Genomic DNA, 24,004 nt, shown 5'->3' on the forward strand with positions numbered 1-24,004 from the left:
GAAAAGCCTACAGTGATAATCTATGGTCCGAAGCCTGTAGAGATGATCCATGGCACGAAGCCTCCAGTGATGATCCATGGCCCAGAGCCTGTAGGGATGTTCCATGGCACGAAGCCTCCAGAGGTAATCCATGGCCCGGAGCCTGTAGAGATAATCCATGGCCCGGAGCCTGTAGGGATGATCCATGGCCCGGAGCCTGTAGAGATGATCCATGGCACGAAGCCTGTAGAGATGATCCATGGCCCGGAGCCTGTAGAGATGATCCATGGCACGAAGCCTGTAGAGATGATCCATGGCACGAAGCCTCCAGTGATGATCCATGGCGCGGAACCTGTATTGATGATCCATGGCATGGAGCTTGCAGCAACGGTCCCTAGTCCGGAACCTACAACGACGTTCCCCAGTCCGGAGCCTCCAGCGACGCTCCCCAGTCCAGAGCCTCCAGCGACGCTCCGCAGCCCGGAGCCTTCAGCGGCAGTCCGCAGCCCGGGTCTTCAGCGGCGGTCCGCAACCCGGAGTCTTCAGAAGTTGGTAAAACAGTATGTAAACATTAAAGTGACCGGTTGGCATTCCAAAGCCTCCGCCGATGATGCACGGTCTGGTTCCTCCGGACACACAGAAGCGGGGGGGATCAGCGGGCGGTGGGGGTGCTATGCCCTGAACCAGAGCTGCCGCCAATTACAGATGCCCACCCGGACCCTCCCCTATAGGTTGCAAACTAGACACAATATTAGGAAGGTGTTCTTAATGTTTGTGCACTGTGTATATAATGGTGTGTATAGACAGTATATGAATAGAAAAGGTGTGTACATCAGGATGAGCTTTTACTGGAATACAGTATATACATATGAAGTTGGTAAAACAGTATGTAAACATTAAAGTGACCAGTGTTCATTGACTATGTACAGTTGAAGTCAGAAGTTTTTATACACCTTAGCCAAATACATTTAAACTCGGATAGATTTTCAGAATTCCTGACATTTAATCCTAGTAAATATTCCCTGTTTTAGGTCAGTTAGGATCACCACTGGCGGAACCCCGTTCCGCCAGCGGGACACCTAGCCAACAGCCAATGGGAAGACATGGCGCAAAATACAAAAACGACTAAAATACCACAATTCAATTTCTCAAACAATCAACTATTTTACACCATTTTAAAGATAAGACTCTCGTTAATCTAACCACATTGTCCGATTTCAAAAAGGCTTTACAGCGAAAGCAAAACATTAGATTATGTTAGGAGAGTACATAAACACAAATAATCACACAGCCATTTTCCAAGCAGGGAAATATGTCACAGAAACCGAAAACACAGCTAAATGATGCACTAACCTTTGACAATCTTCATCAGATGACACTCCTAGGACATTATGTTATACAATACATGGATGTTTTGTTCAATCAAGTTCATATTTATATCCAAAAACAGCATTTTACATTGGCGCGTGATGTTCAGAAAATGTATTTTCCACCACAAACCTCCGGTGAATTTACAAAAATACTCTTCATAAACGTTGACAAAATACATAACAATTATTTTAAGAATTATAGATACACAACTCCTTTATGCAATCGCTATGTCAGATTTTAAAATAGCTTTTCGGCGAAAGCACATTTTGCAATATTCTGAGTACATAGCTCAGCCATCACGGCTAGCCATTTTGACACCCGCCAAGTTCGGGGCAAACTAAACTCAGAATTAGTATTAGAAAAATTGTATTACCTTTGCTGATCTTCGTCAGAATGCACTCCCAGGACTGCTACTTCACCAACAAATGTTGTTTTTGTTCCAAATAATCCATAGTTATGTCCAATACCTCCGTTTTGTTCGTGCGTTCAGGTCACTATCCAAAGGGTAACGCGCGGGTGCATTTCGAGACAAAAAAATTCAAAATGTTCCTTTACCGTACTTAGAAGCATGTCAAACGCTGGTTAAAATCAATTTTTATGCTATTTTTCTCGTAAAGTAGCGATAATATTCCAACCGGACAATCGTGTTTTCATTCAAAGAGGAAAAGAAAAAACACCGTGCTCGCGGGAAAGCGCATTTCCAATCTCTTAGTCACCAGGCAGTCCACTGACAAACTGAGCTCCTATTATCTGCCCAGAGACAGGAGATGGCTCAATCCACGTTCTGAAGGATTTAGAGAGCCAATGGAAGCCTTAGGAAGTGCAACGTAACTCATAATTATTTGTAGTTTCTCTAGGGATTCAAAAGTAGAACTACAGTTCTCAGACAGGCCACTTCCTGCTTGGGATATTATCAGGTTTTTGCCTGCCATATGAGTTCTGTTATACTCACAGACACCATTCAAACAGTTTTAGAAACTTCAGAGTGTGTTCTATCCAAATATACTAATAATATGCATATTCTCGTTTCTGGGCAAGAGTAGTAACCAGTTTAAATCGGGTACGTTTTTCATCCGGCCGTGAAAATACTGCCCCCTATCCTAGACAGGTTAAGAATGTAAAATGTCAGAATAATAGTAGAGAGATGTAACGATCGTAAAGAGGAGTCGACCAAGGTGCAGGGTGGAATATGTTCATCTTGTGATTTATTTACTGAGAGCACGATAAAAAGTAATGAACAAAGAAAATACGACCGCCACGTTCTGTAGGCACACAAAGAAATACAAAAATAAGATCCCACAGACACAGGTGGAAAAAAGGCTGCCTAAGTATGGTTCCTAATCAGAGACAACGATAGACAGCTGCCTCTGGTTAGGAACCATACTCGGCCCAACACAAAGAAATACAAAACATAGAATGCCCACCCCACACCCTGACCTAACCACATAGAGAAACAAACCCTCTCTCTCAGGTCAGGGCGTGACAAGAGAATGATTTATTTAATGTTTTATTTCTTTCATCACATTCCCAGTGGGTTAGAAGTTTACATACGCTCAGTTAGTATTTGGTAGCATTACCTTTAAATTGTTTAATTTGGGTCAAACGTTTCGGGTAACCTTCCACAAGCTTCCCACATTAAGTTGGGTGAATTTTGGCCCATTCCTCCTGACAGAGCTGGTGTAACTGAGTCAGGTTTGTAGGCCTCCTTGCTCTCAGACACGCTTTTTCAGTTCTGCCCACATATTTTCTATAGGATTGAGGTCAGGGCTTTGTGATGGCCACTCCAATACCTTGACTTTGTTGTCCTTAAGCCATTTTGCCACAACTTTGGAAGTATGCTTGGGGTCATTGTCCATTTGGAACACCCGTTTGCGACCAAACTTTAACTTCCTGACTGATGTCTTGAGATGTTGCTTCAATATATCCACATCATTTTTCTACCTCATGATGCCATCTATTTTGTGAAGTGCACCAGTCCCTCCTGCAGCAAAGCACCCTCACAACATGATGCTGCCACCCCGTGCTTCACAGTATACTGAACAAAAATATAAACACAACATGCAAAAATGTCAATGATTTTACTGAGTTACAGTTCATATAAGCAAATCAGTGAATTGAAATAAATTAATCTATGGATTTCACATGACTGGGCAGGGCGCAGCCATGGGAGGCCCACCCACTTGGGAGCAAGGCCCAACCACTGGGGAGCCAGGCCCAGCCAATCAGAATGAGTTTTTCCCCACAAGAGGACTTTATTACAGACAGAAATACTCCTCGGTTTCATTGACTGTCCGGGTTGCTGGTCTCAGACAATCCCGCAGATGAGGTCCTGGGCTGGCGTGGTTACACATGGTCTACGGTTGTGAGGCCGGTTGGACATACTGCCAAATTCTCTAAAATTAGAAAAATTAACGAGAAATTAACATTCAATTATCTGGCAACAGCTCTGGTGGACATTCCTGCAGTCAACATGTCAATACCACACTCTCTCAAAACTTGAGACATCTCTGCCATTGTGTTGTTGTCACAGTCTTCGTCGTCCTCGGATGAAGGGGAAGAGAAATTAGACCAAAATGCAGCGTGGTAAGTGTTCGTCATTTTAATGTTAAAACTGAACACTAATGCGACAAGCAAACAAAAGAACAACCGAACAGTTCCGTCAGGTGCAAAACACTAAACAGAAATTAACTACCCACAAAACCCCAAAGGAAAACAGGCTGCCTAAGTATGACTCCCAATCAGCGACAACGATGTACAGCTGTCCCTGATTGAGAGCCATACCAGGCCAAAACAAAGAAATACAAAGCATAGAAAAAAGGACATAGAATGCCCACCCAAATCACACCCTGACCAAACCTAACTGGAGACATAAAAAGGGCTCTCTCAGGTCAGGGCGTGACAGTTGTGTGACAAAACTGCACATTTTAGAGTGGCCATTTATTGTCCCCAGCACAAGGTGCACCTGTGTAATGATCATGCTGTTTAATCAGCTTCTTGATATTACACACCTGTCAGGTGGATGGATTATCTTGGCAAAGAAGAAATGCTCACTAACAGGGATGTAAACATATTTCTCCACAAGATTTGAGAGAAATAAGCTTTTTGTGTGTATGGAACATTTCTGGGGTCTTTTATTTCAGCTCATGAAACATGGGACCAACACTTTACATGTTGCGTTTGTATTTTTGTTCAGTATTGTTAGCCTCACTAAATGTATGCAAGTGACATTCTATAAACTGTATGCTGTTTCCCATAGAGTTACCATTACGAGGACATTCTTGATCTCCATCAGACGTTCCCAAAAGGCTTTATGTCCTAATTCACCTCCTGCTTCCCCCACCTGCTGCTGCACACATACCTGGCCATGCGCACCTGTGCTGAGGAGCTGACTTTCCAGAAATACTACTCCAAGTTGAGAGAGGCGTGGATGGTCTATGACACACCCACAGCCTAAGACCAAAAAGTACTTTACACCAACCTTTGAAGTGATGACAACCAAGCCACCAGCCCAAATATTCTGTATTTTTCTAGGCTTTGCTTTTATTGTTGTTTTCATAACATGAACCTGCAGTGCACTGAATCTAGAGACATTCCTTCTATGTAGACCAACATAATGACAATTCCATAACTAGATAGACTGTCAGTTCACTGTACTGTCAATGTACTTTATTGTTGTGACACAAAAGTGACCATTTTTTAAAATCTGTTTTTCTATTACATTCTGTATGAAGTGGTATTCTTTATGCATTAATGTATTCCTGATTCTCTGTGGACCCTGACATAGGCACATCCAACGGAGTTCATCATTGTATTTTTATTCGCTGTACTTTGTTTTGTTGATGTCTGTGTATAGATGATGTAGTGCTTTATAGATGACGCCTGTACCATGTTTGACTATGATTGCTTTTAGTGCCTCAACTCAATTTGAGTGGTCCACAATGTTTTTTTATTTTGAATCTGTATTTTGTATTATTGTATCATTGTGTAGTAAGATGAGAAAAAAGAAGAAACCCGCACACTGCTCTTGATAGTATCACTGCTCTTTAAGAAGATTTACATATCGGCCTCAAGGCCTTCGTCAGAGTTCTTTTGAGTGTTTTTAATTGGCACCTTTATGTAGACATTTCTCCATCCACATCCGTTAAATGCATCAAATGGGTTTGGAGTATAGGGAAAACAAGTATATGTTACCAAATATAACAATGTGCATTTCATAAGTCTTCTAATAATTCTAATACAGTGTGTACATAAAACGTATTAAACGTCTGTAAAACCACAATGAGGACATCGAAACTAAGGTTTCATAAATCATTGGGTAACAGTACAAGAAGAAACATCCGAGTGATCTGAAGTGGCGGCATTAACTCATATTCACATTTACAACATAACATGCATGGGCATTTCATCATTAAGACCTTTTGGGAATAATGTCTGGAGGGTGAAAATCCAAAAACCTTCTCTTTTGCTCAGAGTATTATTGATATCTTGACTTTCTCTATGCCACAAAATCTAAAGGTAGAAATGTCATGTTTTTTGTCATTAAAATGTACTGCAACTGGATAATCCCTGTCCTTTCTCCTGATTTAACTTTTATGTTCACTAATTCTCTCTTTGAGAGAGGTTTTACCTACATAACACAGCCCACATGGACATTTAATCATACAGATAACATGGGTGGTGGCGCACGTAATAATGTCATTTATTTGGAACCGTTTTCCTTCATGTGGGTGGCAGAAATATTCACACTTCATCATATTATTGCACTGTGAGCAACCCATGCAAGTATAGCTACCATTCGGAAGAGGGCGTAAAAGAGCCTGGCTCATTTTTTTTTTTGGCTGGCAGTTGGCATGGACCAATTTGCCGCGTAAATTCTTAAATTCAGCTGGCAGAGCTGGGTCCGATGATAAAACACGCCAGTGTTTCTTGACAGCATCTCCCACTTTGCGCGAGTTCAGAGTACATGTAGTGGTGAACATTACAGAGTGTTCTTTACCTTTAGTGGGTCTTTTTTGTAACAGTTCATCTAGTGTTTTCCCCAATGCCAAATCAAGAGCTTCATCCACACATTGTGGAGAGTAGCCTCTTCTTAGAAACCTAATGCGCATCTCCGCTGCTAGATAGTCCTTTGGCATATACTGCGCAGTCTGAAAAACTGGCTTCTTGGAAGTCCTCTTTTGAACGGCCCAGGGTGGAGGCTGTCCACCTGTAATATAGTATTTATGTCCGTTTTTTTCAGTACAGTGTTGTAAACAGGGTTCCATTTGATTTCAAAGTCCACATGTCAAGATAATGAACACGTTTAATGTCACATTCAATAGTGCATTTGAGATTGGGGTCAATGTCTTTGAATAATTCCATAAAGTCTGATAGCTCTTCTCCCGTTCCTCCCCATTTGCAAAAAATGTCATCAATTTATCTTACCACCTCAGGATTTTATTCCAAAAATGATTTTAATTTTCATTGTTAACAAAACTTTATTCAAAATTACCCACATAAAGGTTAGCATAGCTTGGAGTGAATGTAGAGCCCATTGATGTTCCATTAGTTTGGAGGTAGTATTCATCATCAAACCTGAAATATTTATAAGTGTCACGATTTCCGCCGAAGTCGGTCCCTCTCCTTGTTCGGGCGGCATTCGGCGGTCGACGTCACCGGTCTTCTAGCCATCGCTGATCCACCTTTCATTTTCCATTTGTTTTGTCTTTGTTTTCTACACACCTGGTTTCATTCCCCAATTACGTGTTCATGTATTTAACCCTCTGTTTCCCCCTTGTTTTTGTGCGTGATTGTTTCTATGTTCATTCGGTACGTTATGCCTGGTTTTCGACGGGTGCTGTTTTCACTCATGCGTAGTTGATTACCGTTTATTGTTGGTCAAGTGTATTGTTATCTTGTGCCTTTGTTTTTGAGTAAAGTACGTTGCTCACTCATTCTGCTCTCATGCGCCTGACTTCATGCACCAGCTACACCCACCTTCTAACAATAAGTCAAAACATATTCAGCCAGCTACCCTGCCTGGTCCTTCTGATCACTGCTAGTCTATTAGAGTCGACCCTGGTCCTTCTGATCACTGCTAGTCTATTAGAGTCGACCCTGGTCCTTCTGATCACTGCTAGTCTATTAGAGTCGACCCTGGTCCTTCTGATCACTGCTAGTCTATTAGAGTCGACCCTGGTCCTTCTGATCACTGCTAGTCTATTAGAGTCGACCCTGGTCTTTCTGATCACTGCTAGTCTATTAGAGTCTACCCTGGTCCTTCTGATCACGGCTAGTCCATTAGTCTATATACAGTGCATTCGGAAAGTGTTCAGACCCCTTCCCTTTTTCGTCATTTTGTTACGTTACAGCCTTATTCTGAAAATGATTAAATACAAAGAGTTCCTCATCAATCTACACACTATACCCCATAATGACAAAGCAAAAACTGTTTTTTAGAAATGTTAGCAAATGTATTACAAATAAGAAACAGAAATATCTTATTTACATCCTGTTTCCATTGATCATCCTTGAGATGTTTCTACAACTTGATTGGAGTCCACCTGTGCTAAATTAAGTTGATTGGACATTATTTGGAAAGGCACAAACCTGTCTATATAAGGCCCCACAGTTCACAGTGCACGTCAGAGCAAAAATCAAGCCATGAGGTCGAAGGAATTGTCCGTAGAGCTCCAAGACAGGATTGTGTCGAGGCACAGATCTAGGGAAAGGTACCAAAAAATGTCTGCAGGAGTGAAGGTCCCCAAGAACACAGTGGCTTCCATCTTTCTTAAATGGAAGAAGTTTGGAACAACCAAGACTCTTCCTAGAGCTGGCCGCCCGGCCAAACTGAGCAATCGGGGGAGAAGGTCTTTGGTCAGGGAGGTGACCAAGAACCCAATGGTCTAGTGGTTAGAGCGTTGGGCCAATAACTGGAAGGTTGCTGGATCGAATCAATGAGCTGACAAGGTAAAAATCTGTCGTTCCGCCCCTGAGCAAGGCAGTTAACCCACTGTTCCCCGGGCGCCGAAGACGTGGATGTTGATTAAGGCAGCCTCCTCGCACCTCTCTGATTCATAGAGGTTGGGTTAAATGTGGAAGACACATTTCAGTTGAATACATTCAGTTGGACAACTGACTAGGTACCCCCCTTTCCCTTTCACTCTGACAGAGCACCAGAGTTTCTCTGTGGAGATGGGAGTACCTTCCAGAAAGACCGCCATCTCTGCAGCACTCCACCAATCAGGCCTTTATTGTAGAGTGGCCAGACAGAAGCCACTCCTCAGTAAAAGGCACATGACAGCTGGCTTGGAGTTTGCCAAAAGGTACCTAAAGGACTCAGACCATGAGAAACAAGATTATCTGGTCTGATGAAACCAAGATTGAACTCTTTGGCCTGAATGCCAAGTGTCACGTCTGGAGGAAACCTGGCACCACCCGTATGGTGAAGCATGATAGTGGCAGCGTTATGCTGTGGGATGTTTTTTAGCTGCAAGGACTGGGAGACTAGTTAGGATTGAGGGAAAGATCAATCAATCAAATGTATTTATAAAACCCTTCTTACATCAGCTGATGTCACAAAGTGCTGTACAGAAAACCAACCTAAAACCCCAAACAGCAAGCAATGCAGGTGTAGAAGCACGGTGGCTAGGAAAAACTCCCTAGAAAGGCCAAAACCTAGGAAGAAACCTAGAGAGGAACCAGGCTATGAGGGGTGGCCAGTCCTCTTCTGGCTGTGCCGGGTGGAAATTATAACAGAACATGGCCAAGATGTTCAAATGTTCATAGATGACCAGCAGGGTCAAATAATAATAATCACAGTGGTTGTCGAGGGTGCAACAGGTCAGCACCTGAGGGATAAATGTCAGTTGGCTTTTCACAGCCGATCATTCAGAGTATCTCTACTGCTCCTGCTGTGTCTAGAGAGTTGAAAACAGCAGGTCTGGGACAGGTAGCACGTCCGGTGAACAGGTCAGGGTTCCATAGCCGCAGGCAGAACAGTTGAAACTGGAGCAGCAGCACGGCCAGGTGGACTGGGGACAGCAAGGAGTCATCAGGCCAGATAGTCCTGAGGCATGGTCCTAGGGCTCAGGTCCTCCGAAAGAAAGAAAGAATTGGAGAAAGCATACTTAAATTCACACAGGACACCGGATAAGCCAAGAGAAATACTCCAGATAAAACAGACTGACCCTAGCCCCCCGACACATAAACTACTGCAGCATAAATACTGGAGGCTGAAGATGAACGGAGCAAAGTATACAGAGATCCTTGATGAAAACCTGCTCCAGAGCGCTCAGGACCTCAGACTGGGGCGATGGTTCACCTTCCAACAGGACAACAACCCTGAGCACACAGCCAAGACAATGCAGGAATGGCTTCAGGACAAGTCTCTGAATGTCCTTGAGTGGCCCAGCCAGAGCCTGGACTTGAAACCAATCGAACATCTCTGGAGAGACCTGAAAATAGCTGTGCAGTGACGCTCCCCATCCAACCTGATAGAGCTTGAGAGGATCTGCAGAGAATGGGAGAAACTCCCCAAATACCGGTGTGCCAAGCTTGTAGCGTCATACCCAAGAAGACTCGAGGCTATAATCGCTGCCAAAGGTGCTTCAAAAAAGTACTGAGTAAAGGGTCTGAATACTTATGTAAATGTCATATTTCAGTTTTTATTTGTAAAACATTGGCAAAAATAAATAAAAACCTATTTTTGCTTTGTCATTATGGGTTATTATGTGTATATTGATGAGGGGGAAAAAACGATTTAATCAATTTTAGAATAAGGCTGTAACATAACAAAATGTGGAAAAAGTCAAGGAGTCTGAATACTTTCCGAATGTGATAACATGATGTCTGTACTGTAGCTACTGACTTATTATGAAGTGCTAATATGCGAGCCTGCTTCACGAAATCTAATCACTCAAAACTACTGGTTCACATGGTGCCTCAATATCCTCAATATTCTCTGAGTCCCAGTAATTGGAAATGGGTTCACTTCACATTTAACACAATTAACACAGGAGTATAATGGATAATGTTTGTATTGGTATTATGTTTGTATTGGTAGTTATAGATGCATTAGATAGATGCACTCAAATAATCGAAGTATAGGTTACTTCCACTGTGTGGTAGCCCAATAGGCAGCGCCCAGTTTGTCCCGAGCGGCATGCCGTCGAAATTGCTCAGTCCAGTTCAACAACAACTTTTTACGTGCGTGGACAAGCGACATTCAATGCATTTTGTGTGGCCTGCCTTAGAGTAAATCCTGCGGAAAATGCATACATTTAATCTCCTAATTTTCACCCGCTTTCTAATATCTCTTGCTAACATTTAGCTATGTATGCACTAGGCATACAATTCTAGCTACAGTCTGTTCTAGCTAGCTTGCACACTTCCTTGTTAATGTGTGTAGACTGTGTAACGTTACATCTGTCATCTGACAAATAACATATATCGTAAGTGGTAGGTCCACAATTTGTTGTAGTACGTCCATAGTTGCCAATTATCCTAGGCGACCGTTTCATATCATTTTCATTTTTCAGACTACACTGAAATGCGGGCTCGTCAGCATTTGGAGACAGTTTTTCCCACCACCTCCCAGATGTCCGAACTCGACACAGGACATGGGTTTGTCTAGTTGTCTGTCTGCCCTGTCTCTCTCAGCCCTGCTCACCCTGGCCTTGATAACATGTTTACACCTTAGCTACCTGTCTGACCAAAAGTTGTCACTGATAAAATTAACTAGCAAACAACAACCAGATGAGACACCAATACACCTGTCAGTAAGACCTGGTTTAGAGGAAGATCCAGCAACAAAACAGGCTGGTGAGAGGGAGACAGTGAACCTCCAGAGGGGTAGCTCCCATCCAGCCCCCAGCCACAGATTGCTGTGGGAAGTCCCCCATCCAGCCAGCTCCAGTGGTCCCAGAGAGGCAGAGTGTAGGAGGGTAGCCCTGGAGAGCCGCTTTGACTGCGCCCGGGACCGAGTTCTGAGCCAGACAGAGTGTCAGGGGAGAGGGTGCTGCTATGCCCCCCTACCACAAGGCCTCTCTGGAGGACCCCCCTGGTGCTTCTACCCCCCGTCATACAGCGGCTACAGGATGGGGCCCCTCACCCCCACTTCCAGGGGCCAGGCTGCCACCCTTACTCGGCCCACTCCCTCCTACCTTCCCCGGGATATCTCTACGCTCCGGTTGGAGATACTGGATGAGACAGAAGGCCGACTGCACCTCACTGTGAGTCTCTGTGGCTGTATAACCACTCGTATATTTACTACCGAGATACAGGGTTTGGTTGCCATTGTCTTTCTCTATAACATTGCTTTTAAAAGTGTTGCCTCTGAAAAGGGCGTACAGTATTTGCTAAATGTTTTATCTCATGACTTTTTCATGACTTTTATTATAACCAATCGCTCATCACCGAGAATCATTCTCCTCAGACCACATTATTGTGTAAGAGTCATAACACGTTTCTTCTCCTGACAGTTGAAGGATCCGTTGTCCCGGCGATATGAGGTTCCTTTATCCACTGCCCAGTCCAGGGGTAACACTGACACCCAGGACCACCAATATGTCACTGAGTTTCAACCCGACCCTTTTGGGTTCATAGTGCGCCGAAAATCCAACGGCCGTGTCCTGTGAGTATCCATTGTCTGTTGTTCTTTATGTCTAATATGTCTGGCACTGGTTAATTGATCAGATCTCATAAACCTGACATAAAACTGTTGTTACCATGTCATAGGCCTAACACATAAGATCAGTTTGGATTTATAGATCCCAAAGGGTAACTGGGCTTGCAGATACTACTGCACTGTTGGAGCTTGGAACACAAGCATTTCGCTGTGTTTCTACTTGTAGCAGTCATAAGCATGACATAAGGTGCCCCTGTCCCTACTAATAGTTGCCATAAGCATGACATAAGATGCTCTCTGTCCTGACTTACAACTGTCATAAGCATCCCACCTCTGTCCTCTGTCTGTCAGTGTGGACACCACGGTGGCCCCGCTGCTGTATGCTGACCAGTACCTGCAGCTGTCCACGTCCCTGGCCTCCTCACTGGTGTCTGGGCTGGGGGAACACTACACGCCCCTCAGCCTGGACCTCAATTGGACCTCCCTCACCCTTTGGAACAGGGACATGGCACCCCACGTGAATCTGACTTCATTATCGTCATCATTATCATTCATTTGTTTCCTTTTTAAATCATGGTCAGGAGTGGTAAGTAAGTGAGATGTGTCTTCTTTGTCCACCATGCAGGGCGATGCCAACCTTTATGGGTCCCATCCGTTCTACATGGTGCAGGAGGGGGATGGACAGGCTCACGGGGTCTTCCTGCTCAACAGTAATGCCATGGGTAAGAAAGCATGTTGCTCCATGTACCATATCTTTAATCAGAAATGTTTTGTTCTAATAGGAAAGCTTTGGTTTGAGCTAGTAGAGTTTGTAATGTATCATGCTACTTAGCAGCTCTAGCCAGAATGTCGCCAGTCAATCTTTTTTCCATGTTCACATGGCACAGTACTTCAACTGTATCAAGATACAGGTTTACATGATTGAGCTGAGTTTGACCTCTCCTTCTCTCTGTAGAGGTGGTGCTGCAGCCTAGCCCTGCTCTGACCTGGGTGGCTGTGGGAGGAATCCTGGACCTGTACATCTTCCTGGGCCCTGACCCTCAGAGTGTTGTCAGACAGTACCTCCAGGTTATAGGTATGGCTATATACGACCTTTAGCTGTAACTTCCTGTTACTGAATATCCTTTTATTGTCTCCTATCCCAATGTTGCTATGGTGGGTCAGGCCACTGGTGGGTCACAACTAATTCATTTTGGGTAATAGCTAAGGAAAATATATTGGCTGTCTGTGTCCCAATGTCCTAGTAGTCTGAACTTGCTGCCTCATCCCCTTTCCTTCATCTCCTTTCACTTATGTGAAAGAACTAGACTGGTGAAAGCAAATACATTTTCTACCATTAGGCACCATCCACCATATAGGCATTATCCACCATAATATGGTGTGGCTTGTTTGGTGTCTGCTGTGAAGTAATACCACAACAAGTCAACTACTGATTGATGAAAGCATGTCATCCAGCAAAGACAGCAGTGCAGTCATCAACTACATGCACCATTTCTTCACCAACTACGTTGGGGAAACACGTGTGGACCTGAATTGTGATAACTGCAGTGGCCAAAAGAACAACAAGTTTGTGCTCTGGTATTGTGCCTGGTGGACCATGCACAAGCTCCACCACAGTCTGGACCTTCACTTCCTGATCACAGGCCACACCAAGTTTGCCCGCGACTGGTGCTTCAGCCTCATCAAGCAGCGCTTCAGAAAGACCAGAGTGAACACTTTGTCTGAGATTGCTGGTGTTGTGAAGGACAGCCCTGTGACAGGGGTCAACATCCCACAGCTGGTTGGACTGGAGGATGGTACGGTGCTGGTGGAAAGCTATGGCTGGCAACAACACCTGACTCCGTACTTCAGGCCGCTGCCACAGTTCAAGCAATACCAGCACTTCAGGTGAATATCATTTTCATTGCATTGTATGAGGTTATTCTTCTTATCTAAACTTGGGAGGTGAATTGATGTCTTCTACGTTTTTTTGTTGTTTATTTCCTGTTTTACAGCTTCAATGCTCTGGAGCCTGGTGTTGTTGTCGCCAAGGAGCATTCAGACTCTGCTGCTGCGCAATGCTGACATCCTTCCTCCCATGGATAGTCTGCCTGTACAAGCACCACCTGGACACAGCTAGACAAACATATGTTTTTGAGAAGATCAGGGATTTTTGCTGACGAAGAGGCTATGGACATCACATGCCCTGCACCAAAGTCAAGGGCAGGACAGAAACAGGCTCTCCAAATAAATATAGATTCCCTTGTTCATGTGTGGTTCAGACAGACCATCAGCACTATCTGCAGTGCCTCTATTCAAATGACTCTCTCCTGCTACTATTATTATTTTATCCTGCTGCTCAGCCACTTTACCCCTGATTGTATGCATATAACTACCTCATCTATCACTGATATTGTTATTCATATTGTTCTTGTACATACTGTATTTTATTTATTTTGACACTTTCTGATATTGCTACTATGCAAGTAACCATTTGGCTGTACCGTTTACACCTTCTGTAGAGACCCATCCACTTGGCAAGATGTGGCTAGCGTTAAAGCATTTCTTTCACATGACCCATCATTTAAGTGTGTCTGGGTAAGAGTCAATTAATATTTATAAAATATTTTTTATCTGGACACTTTCTGTTTACTTGGAATTGTTCATTATTGTAGGCTACTACTTTTACCACTTTAAATCTTAATCTTTCCTTAAAGAGATGGGTGGGACTGGCTTAAGAGGGTGTGAACAATGCTGAATGGGTGTAAACAAAGAGCTCTCCAGTAGTTACCAAAACATTCAAAGGCTATTTTCTCAAGTGAGTTCACAAGTTTATCAACTTTCAAAGCAGAATTACTTTCCCATTGTTCCTCAAACATGCAGTGTATGATAAACCATGTTGTAGCTGTGAGTCTCTACTTTTATCCAATGTAAAAAAAACACAATTTCAAATTTTGCTTACGTAGGTCCAATTTGAGCAGGGTGGTTTGCTCTCACCTTTTGTGAATCTTCCGCCATAGCTAATGTTTACCCCGTCTTCCTCCCCCAGGGTACCCTATGATGCCTCCTTATTGGTCACTGGGGTTCCACCTGTGTCGCTGGGGTTACCGGTCCACCAACACAACCCGAGAGGTGGTGCGACGCATGCACAACGCTAACTTCCCCCTGGTAAAGATGCTGGAGAAAACACTTATATTGTAGTACAGTATTATCACTTGGGTTGACAACTATTGGGTAATGCTAACATTGAATGAGCATCAACATTGGCAGATTAACATGGAGAAAACCCATTATAGTATATCATGCTACAATGGGTTTTCTCCATGCTAATGCTAATTGGATGTTTGCATTCTCAAGTACAGTATTATCATGCCACTGAGGGTTCACAACTCATGGAAAACACTCACTGCATTATTTAGTTCAACTGCTTTTGTTTTTGGTCAGGACGTGCAGTGGAATGACCTGGATTATGCAGACAAGCGTCGGGTGTTCACCTTTGACCCCCAGCGCTTTGTGGACCTGCCAGACATGGTGAAGGAGTTTCATCAGAAGGGCATGAAGTACATTCTCATCCTGGTAAGAGAGCGGCCTCAACCCTCACGATATGTAGGACACATAGGCACACTAATAACTCATATTAGATTGAAATAATGGTTCAATGTCATTTTTGATTCTAAATAACAGTCAGCGTTGTGATTTAATTGTTAAAAGTGCAGTATTGGAAGGTCAAGTCAAGGAAACTTTCCTTCTCAATCCACAAGATGGCAGCAAAAGCATTACTGTCATTTATTTTAGAAGCATGTTTCCTGTTTGTTCTCTTTCCCAGGACCCTGGGATCAGCAGCACCAGCCCCCCTGGTACATACCCACCCTTTGATGAGGGTCAGCGGAGAGGGGTCTTCATCAGGAACTCTACAGGACAGACACTCATAGGGAAGGTCAGACCTTAAACTGTCACTTCTCTATCTGGAGACCCACTGTAAACTGGGCTACATATACTCTGAATAGTTTGGAAAGAACATATGTTTTATCTGCTTGATAACATTGTGTATGTCCATTGTGTATTCAATAATGTGTCCTCTGAAAAGCAAGGTTACACTAAACAAAACCCCCTCTTGAAGCTATGTGTGTGTGTGTGTGCGTGTGTGTGTGTGTGTGTGTGTGTGGAAAGGTATGCATGTTCGGTTCCTCACTCTTCTTCCTCTGTGTCCAGGTGTGGCCTGGTCCGACAGCGTTCCCTGACTTCACTAACCCAGAGACACAGAGCTGGTGGGAGGACTGCATTCGGGAGTTCCACTCCAGAGTCCCGCTAGATGGCCTGTGGATTGTGAGTGTGTCGCAGATAGAAATGTCTCTTAGAGAGCTGAAATCATCCCCTATTCTATTCTATTATATTCTATATTATATTCTATATTTGCACTAACAAGCTTGCATCATCCAGGCTGTGTCAATGCTACTCAGCATCCAGCATACTCTTTCTCTTGTCCCTCTGTTCTCAGGATATGAATGAACCAGCCAGTTTTGTGCAGGGCTCTGTGGAAGGGTGTCCTGACAGTGATTTGGAGCACCCCCCCTACGTGCCACGTGAGTGTACTGCAGCTGAGTAGTTTCCTGTCTATATAAAATCAATTGAGGTATTAAGTTCATTCATTGCATTTACATTTTTTAATTTTCATTTCCATTCTCTTTCTCCATACACACATACAGGGGTGGTTGGAGGACAGCTGAACACTGGTACACTCTGCATGTCAGCTCAACAGAACCAGTCCACTCACTACAACCTGCATAACCTCTATGGGCTGACGGAGGCTAGCGCCACCCACAGGTCAGACACAGCACTACAGGGATCAGTGTCGCACTTATCCTGAGACTGTTGGCACTTTTACTTCTGCTTGTTTGAATGAAGCAGATTGTATTTATCTTGTCTACATTACACATTTATAACTGTAGTTGGAAGATCAGTTATAGCCTTTGACCCTCTCAGTGCCCTGGTGAAGGTCCGGGGGTCGCGACCCTTCGTGCTGTCCCGCTCCTCCTTCCCTGGCATTGGCCGTTTCTCCGGAGTCTGGACGGGAGATGTGAGGAGCGACTGGGAGCAGCTCAGATACTCCATCCCTGGTGAGGGGAAAGACATCCCCAACATTCCCATCTCCGTTCCAAGCCATTCCTATTCTCAACGAGATTCCCAAAGCCATTCACAAGCCCTGTGTGTTTTAGCCATCAGAGTACTAATGGTACCGATGCACCATCCAGACAGTACATATTGCAGTGTGCTCTTACTCAGCACTTTGTCTCTATTGTCTTTAGTTGAAAGAGTGCCTAGACAGAGTTGGAGCCTTTTCAGTGGTAGTTATCTATGGACTTGAATGAGGGGTTTGAATAGAAAAATGCCCAGACTTGTAATGGAACCACCTACTATTTATTTGACTGTATGTAGCTAGCAAGTACAGAGAGATGCCTCTGACTGCCTGACATCAAAGTTAAATAATGAATACCGTAATAATGAATAAATATGAATTAATATGTTCAATATCCGTCCGTCCCTCCACCCCCCAGCGGTGCTGCTGTTTGGCCTGTTCGGGGTGCCCCTGGTGGGGGCGGATGTGTGTGGGTTCAGGGGGGACACCACAGAGGAGCTGTGTGTACGCTGGACCCAGCTTGGAGCCTTCTACCCCTTCATGAGGAACCACAACGACAAGCCCAACGCTGTGAGTGGTGCTGTGTGTGTGTGTGTGTGTGTGTGTGTGTGTGTGTGTGGGTGGGTGGTTTTATGGTCTTTACAGTTAACTCAGTTGGATAGGAATTTACCACCATTTTTTCCTGACCTGCTAATGTCTTTTCATTGTCTCTATGTAACCAAGTTACAATGTTTTCCTATTTACCATGGTGGCTGACTTGCTAGTGTCTTTTCACTGTGTCTATGTAACAGTCCATCAGTCCCATGTATTATGAATGGAGGTAACTCTAGCTCTGTGTGTAGCCCCAGGAGCCCTATGTGTTTGGGCTGGAGGCCCAGGCAGCCATGCGTAGCGCGGTGATGTTACGTTACTCTCTCCTGCCGTTCCTCTACACACTCTTCTACCACACACACACCTCCGCAGACACTGTGGCCACGCCTCTCTTCCTCCAGTACGTCCCTCTACTCCTCTCTTCTTCAGTTATCATTGTCCACTCTTCCCTTCTCTCTCTCTTCAACTTTTGGATACCATTGTAACACATCTTATTTACTGTGTTGATACTGTTCTCTGGCCCTCCCTCTCTGTCCATCTCTCCCAGGTTCCCCTCAGACCCTAACTGCCAGACCATAGACAGACAGTTCCTGTGGGGGAGTTCTCTGCTCGTCAGCCCAGTGTTAGAGCAGGGGGCAGTGGAGCTGGCTGCCTACCTCCCCCCGGGGACTTGGTACAGTCTGCACAATGTAAACAGCTCCTAGATTCAATACAGTTATACACTGAGCGTACAAAACATTACGAACACCTTCCTAATATTGAGTTGGACCCCCACTTTTGCCCTCAGAACAGGCTCAATTTGTCAGGGCACGAACTCTACAAGGTGGCAAAAGCCTTCCACAGGGATGCTGGCCCATGTTGACTCCAATGCTTCCCACAGTTGTGTCAAGTTGGCTGGATGTCCTTTGGGTGGTGGACCCTTCTTGATACATACGGGAAACTATTGAAAGCCCAGCTGCGTTGCAGTTCTTGACACAAACTGGTGTGCCTGGCACCATACCCCGTTCATAGGCACTTAAATATTTTGTCTTGCCCATTCACCCTCTGAATGACACACATACACAATCCATGTCTCAATTGTCTCAAGGCTTAAAAATCCTTATTTAAATTGTCTCCTCCCCTTCATCTACACTGATTGAAGTGGATTTAACAGGTGACAGCAGGGGATAATAGCTTTCTCCTCAATCTGTCCATGGCATGGAATGAGCAGGTGTTCCTAATGTTTTGTACTCTCAGTGTATTTCTATAGGCCTTTCATAATGTCACTGAAATTAGTTCGCAACTGATTAAAGGGATTCCTAGGAGACCAAGACCATCTTTTCTGTCATTAACAGACGCAGATTGATAAAAATCCATCTGTGTGAGCCTTTCTTAGGGTCTTGTAGGCTTACTTTAGGACCAGACAAAGATCTGTTGTACTGTGTATACTATAACCATATTTCAGTGGTCATCTCTTTCATCCCTACCTCATTAGGGCCAGCCGTTCTACAGTAAGGGTCAGTACCTGCTCCTCCCAGCCCCTCTGGACACCATCAATGTCCATGTGAGAGAGGGACACATCATCCCACAGCAGGTGTGTGTGTCTGTACACAATAGAATTTGGTTGTCTGTTGTTTCATCGTGTGACAAAGCTTCATCTTAGGCCCCTATTGTGGGTGTTACATACTGATGGTGGAGGAGATGAATGAGCTGCCAAACTCTCATATCATGAAATCTATTCAAGTTATTTGTCATAGAACAAGAGACCCAAAATTCCTTTGTGAAACTATGTGATAAAACCTCAAATGCAATACTGTCTGTATACTAATCTGACAATGTTGTTTTGAAGCTTGTATGAGTTTTCTGTGTAAAACCTGTTGCCTGTCTTAATCAGTAATTATATTATATATTTCAATGAAAAATCCCCTCAAACCCCCTCTAACTGATACAGGAGCCAGGCCTGACTACCTCAGCTTCTCGCAGTAACCCTTTCCTCCTGATGGTGGCGCTGTCTGCTGGGGGCTGGGCCTGGGGTGACCTGTTCTGGGATGACGGGGACAGTCTGGACACCTTCCAGAGAGGAGACTACTCCTATGTTATCTTCGTCGCTGGACAGGTAGGAGATGTAGAGGTCACATAGGGTCCTGAGTTTTTCCTGATCACATGACCTGACCAAGGAAAACTCTGGGCCCTAGTTATAGCCACTTCAAGGCTATCCCTGATGCAGTGAAAAAAATGAAGTAAGCTTTAAACGACACCTTTTTGAGTACGGACACCTTTTGTTTGTCCTACTTCAAGGTATTTCATGACATTTGGGTAGGAATAACGTAGGGCCCTAAATGGACTTTAAAGAGAGGATGGAGATCAGAGAATTATCTAGGGTGATTTGGATGTTTCTGCAGTACAGTATGTTTCTAGCAATGCTCTCAAGATTGAGATCCAGGTCCAATCCAATCAAGATAGACGTACTCTTCCCCTGCCATCCTGTGAACAGTAGACCTAACTGTAATGTCTAAAGTCTAACTATATATGTGTGTGTTTGCCAGTGGGGATCAATAAGGTTTTCATTTGATCCAGTCCCAGGTGGTGAGTGACCCCCTGCGTCAGAACGGGGCGCTGGACGGGCTGGTGCTGGGAGGGCTGCGGGTGTTCGGGGTGCCTTCCCCACCACGCTTTGTATGGGCCAACGGAAAGAAAGTGTGGGATTTCTCTTATCGGACTGACACCAAGGTGAGCGGTAGCTGGCTGAGTTACCTCTATAGAGTTTAGAATTAAGAAATAGTAGAACGAACAGTCTAATTCTGCTTGCCTACCTGTCTATTCTAATCTCTAGTATAATATGATATATTGTTTATAATCCTTTCTTTCTGTGTCTGTCTGTAGGTTCTGACGGTGACCAGCCTGGCCCTGCCCATGTCAGAGGTGTTTGAAGTCCTGTGGACCTTGTGAGCCTTATGAACTGTATGACTCAGTGAACCTCATAATGACTCAGTGGACTCTGACCCAGTAGACTCTGACCCAGTAGACAGCCTCTCAGGTGGTTCTGGAACTCCTGGCCTAGCACATCTCTGACAAAAACCTCCACCCAAAGTTGCCCCTCCATCACTGCTACCCTGGGCAAGACATTGCTCTAATAGACTCCTGGGTTTCTGAATGGACGGACTACACTGAAGTATTTTTGGAAATCATGTTTTTATATTCAACTGTATTTTCAATAAAATGATGTGAAAAGGACTAGAGTGAACTGTGTGGGTGAAAGCTCTATCAGATATCTCTCCATTTCCTTGTTGTTGCAGATGAGTGATTACATGACATTGTCTCAGGTGAGATGCTGAGACAGTGGTGTGAGATAGATATATTCTTAGAGACAAATTAAAATACATTTCGGCCTAGTGTTCTAGAATGACCATAATTCTCTATCTTTTTTTAATCTTTCTAACCTTTTATTTTATTTGTTAAGCACTTTTGAAATGCATCACCTGTAAGAAATGTTCTCTATAAATAACATTTGATTGATTGATAAATCTTGTGCTGAGGAGGACAGCAGTGGCTCTACACAATTGTTTTTATTAATTGAACATCTAAAATTGACGAGAATATGCCCATTCTGTACTCTTCCAGTATGATGGTAGGCTCTGTGTTAAGTCTCATCAAATTACTTCCAGTGATATTGCCACATTGTTACCATTAAAGGCAATTGATAGGTCTGGGTTTGTTTCTCCTAAGCTAAGCATTGTTTCTCATGTTCTCCTATTAGTGAGCTGTCACCACTCAGTGTTTGAATGTGCAGTCAATTATCTCTTTCTTAATCTACTTCATAGTCCCGAGGGCGGTCTAAGGCACTGCTTCTCAGTGCTAGAGGCATCACTACAGACCATGGTTCGATTCCAGGCTGTATCACTTCCGGCTGTGATTGGAAGTCCCATAGGGCAGCGCACAATTGGCCCAGCGTCGTCCGGGTTTGGCCGGGGTAGGCGGTCATTTTAAATAATAATTAGTTCTGACTTGTCTAGTTAAATAAAAATAGTCTTCCCATCTGGAACATCTGCCTTATAACTCAGTGCAGTTAAGCTCAATACAGTTACACATTGTAAACAATTCTGAATTGTACAAAATATCATACCTGTAGTATGGTTATGTTAGCTTATGTTTTAAATTCTTTTTTGTTATTGTTTGGCCTCGAAATACCTTGTTTTGAAATAGTCATTTTGAGATGTGCTGTTTATTGTTTAAATGATTAAATGTTTAAATGATTAAATGTTTAAATGATTGTTTAAATGATTGCTCATTGTCCTTGCTGCTAGTGGTTTACCTGCCATATATAGAGTTCCAGCGGGACATCTGAGATCCGCGTCATGATGCTTCGACTCCACTGGTCCTGATGATGCTCATGTGAGTTCAGGATCAGCCAACTGCAGTGAAGCTTTCGGCATTGACCTCTAAAACGTCATACTATGATAAAAGGTTAGCCTTACTTAGATATATCATTGTGATGTGTTGACGATCATTTGCTTTTGCTAATAAGACAAACATACTTCCAAATGTAATGTGATCCTAATAGTTGACTGGTCCGTGCTTTCACAGAAGCAGCCTTTATCCAGTCTGCCATCCCGGAAGCGGAGGAATTTGGGGGTTGGGTTAGAGAAACATAGCAGCTCCGCGTGCGGTAGAGAAAGACCGCACGGATACAAACACGCACACCGCGTAACAAAATACCGAAGACGTGACCTCAAACTACACGGATACAACCACCAGAAACATCGCTTCGGAATGGATAAGCGGAAAAGACAGTAGTCTCGGGTGGAACAGAGGGTGAGAAAGCAAAGACCGCATCGCCTGTGTTTTTGAGTGCATTTATTTATTAAGTCCTCTGCTCGCACAGGTGTACACCGATGACCGAGAAGGAATCAAACGACCTCGTTTATTATGGATAAGGTTATGGTGTTTGTAGCCTACACGACCCCTTATTTCCTAGGCTAGGCTATTCCTTTGGCGAACTATACGGGTTGGTCGGGATGTGCACTGCATGTGATGGGGAGAAATTTGAGTACATAGGCCAGCCAGCTAGACTAAAATATGTATTCGTGATGGTAGGCTTAACTACAGATAAAATCCCTGCCCGGCTAAACCGATAGCAATGTCGGAGAGGCAGGAGAAGGACCGGGCCCGTGAAAAATAATGCTGCGGCAGCGAGAATCCCGCTGTTCCATCCTCCTGTCAAATGGATGTTTCCTGTCATTGAAACAATGTGTCAATAGTTGATGTAGTCTCGTCATCACGGACGGCACGCCACTCTTCAGGATTTTCCTCTTCCTATGTCGCGTAGGCTATTGATAGCTTACAGCTATAATTTCCATATGGCTATCTCATTGACTTCATATCTATCTGTTTATAGCTATAACAGGATCAATCTCTAGGCCTATGCCTTGTGAATGTGATTTGGGAAGGTGGGCCAAGCCAACCATTTTCAGCTCCCATCCGAGTTGTCTCACCTAGGCTACTTCTATTCAAGCTCTACTTTACTAGGTCAAATGTAAACAGAATACTTATTGCTCTGTCTGTGTCTGATACATAGTCTATTGACTTTTTCCTCATGGAAGTGAGTCAGCCTGAGGGATTGCAGCTCACTGAGAGTGCGTGTGGTTATTTAAAGTCTTTGCTGCCCCCCAGGCAGTGGTTTTGGTGTCACAATCCAGATGAACGGGAGAGGCAGTTAATTATGGAAGCCTCCTCTATTCAAATGTCAGCAACCTGACTAGTTTGTTAGCGTGGCCCGGAGGTGAACTTGGACCCACTGATCTGAGGCACTGGAATCCTCTGCGTTTATAGTCATTGAGGCTGGCAGGACACAGTGGGATACTGTGCTGATACACTCGCTCTGTAATCTCGTTGGGGAACGTTTAGTTGTCTCAGAAAATCCTTAGGACTGTTTGGTTTGAAGTTTTTCTGAACAAAACAACTCCATACAGCAAGGCAGAAGGAGATGAATACTAAATGAGATGAATGGCTACAGAATGAATGATGACCGAATGCAGACTTCACACTCACAGGAGAGTAACACGTTCTTTGGAAAGATGTCTCCATGTTGGAATGCTACAGTAGGACCAGTGTGAGGTGACAGAGGCTAAAGTGGAGGAGACAAGGCAATGTGTGAACACACACTGAGGTGATGACAGCATGGAAGAAGGAGAGAGCATTGTGCTATATCAGTCAGGCTCCCTGCTTAGTCACATGCTGAATATGGAATCATATCACACTCTGACCTCTTCTCGCCCTGCTGCTATCATACCCACCAGAATAACCTCAGGCTATGGATACACACAGAGAACTGCTTATAGCTGTTTTACCACCAAATAACCTCT

At 44.1% G+C, this 24,004-nt stretch overlaps 2 protein-coding genes and 1 long non-coding RNA gene across 7 annotated transcripts in view; all 3 read left to right on the plus strand.

Moving 5' to 3' along the window:
• The first annotated feature begins 3,814 nt into the window (after nucleotides 1-3,814).
• On the plus strand, nucleotides 3,815-5,629 carry LOC115170628 (uncharacterized). The gene is made up of 2 exons (XR_003871077.1): nucleotides 3,815-3,933; nucleotides 4,607-5,629. It is a non-coding gene; the product is annotated as an uncharacterized LOC115170628 (long non-coding RNA).
• A 4,864-nt stretch (nucleotides 5,630-10,493) lies between these two features.
• Nucleotides 10,494-21,349, plus strand: gaa (alpha glucosidase). Of its 4 annotated transcripts, none has more exons than XM_029728686.1 (20): nucleotides 10,494-10,788; nucleotides 10,869-11,561; nucleotides 11,811-11,962; nucleotides 12,308-12,473; nucleotides 12,582-12,678; nucleotides 12,912-13,031; nucleotides 14,985-15,103; nucleotides 15,380-15,511; nucleotides 15,762-15,872; nucleotides 16,148-16,261; nucleotides 16,434-16,518; nucleotides 16,642-16,759; nucleotides 16,919-17,052; nucleotides 17,491-17,642; nucleotides 17,915-18,063; nucleotides 18,211-18,352; nucleotides 19,138-19,236; nucleotides 19,594-19,758; nucleotides 20,220-20,372; nucleotides 20,526-21,349. In XM_029728686.1, the coding sequence occupies exons 2-20, from the start codon at nucleotides 10,950-10,952 to the stop codon at nucleotides 20,589-20,591; spliced, it is 2,886 nt and encodes a 961-aa protein (XP_029584546.1). In that variant the 5' UTR covers nucleotides 10,494-10,788; nucleotides 10,869-10,949; the 3' UTR covers nucleotides 20,592-21,349. The 4 variants fall into 4 exon arrangements, with proteins under 4 accessions (XP_029584546.1, XP_029584547.1, XP_029584549.1 ...); XM_029728687.1 differs by having other exon boundaries at nucleotides 10,494-10,781; XM_029728688.1 differs by having other exon boundaries at nucleotides 10,502-10,536.
• Nucleotides 21,350-22,043: 694 nt separating this feature from the next.
• Nucleotides 22,044-24,004, plus strand: part of LOC115171668 (TBC1 domain family member 16) — a 36,230-nt gene continuing 34,269 nt past the window's right edge. Inside the window, exons 1-2 of one of the 2 annotated variants that reach the window (XM_029728691.1) lie at nucleotides 22,044-22,106; nucleotides 22,227-22,454. The gene's annotated coding sequence lies outside the window, so the exon portion shown is untranslated. Of the gene's footprint in view, nucleotides 22,107-22,144; nucleotides 22,455-24,004 lie in introns of those variants that run through there. The other variant, XM_029728690.1, reaches the window with a different exon arrangement.

Source organism: Salmo trutta, chromosome 32 (genome assembly GCF_901001165.1).
Source record: "Salmo trutta chromosome 32, fSalTru1.1, whole genome shotgun sequence".
NCBI lineage: Eukaryota > Metazoa > Chordata > Actinopteri > Salmoniformes > Salmonidae > Salmo > Salmo trutta.

Excerpts from the sequence above, each read along its gene's own strand:
- gaa (XM_029728686.1), top strand. The coding sequence starts at position 10,950 with ATGGGTTTGTCTAGTTGTCTGTCTGCCCTGTCTCTCTCAGCCCTGCTC. Across the intron at positions 12,679-12,911 it reads GCTCAACAGTAATGCCATGG|AGGTGGTGCTGCAGCCTAGC; the intron begins GTAAGAAAGCAT and ends TTCTCTCTGTAG. Across the intron at positions 18,353-19,137 it reads CTTGGTACAGTCTGCACAAT|GGCCAGCCGTTCTACAGTAA; the intron begins GTAAACAGCTCC and ends CTACCTCATTAG.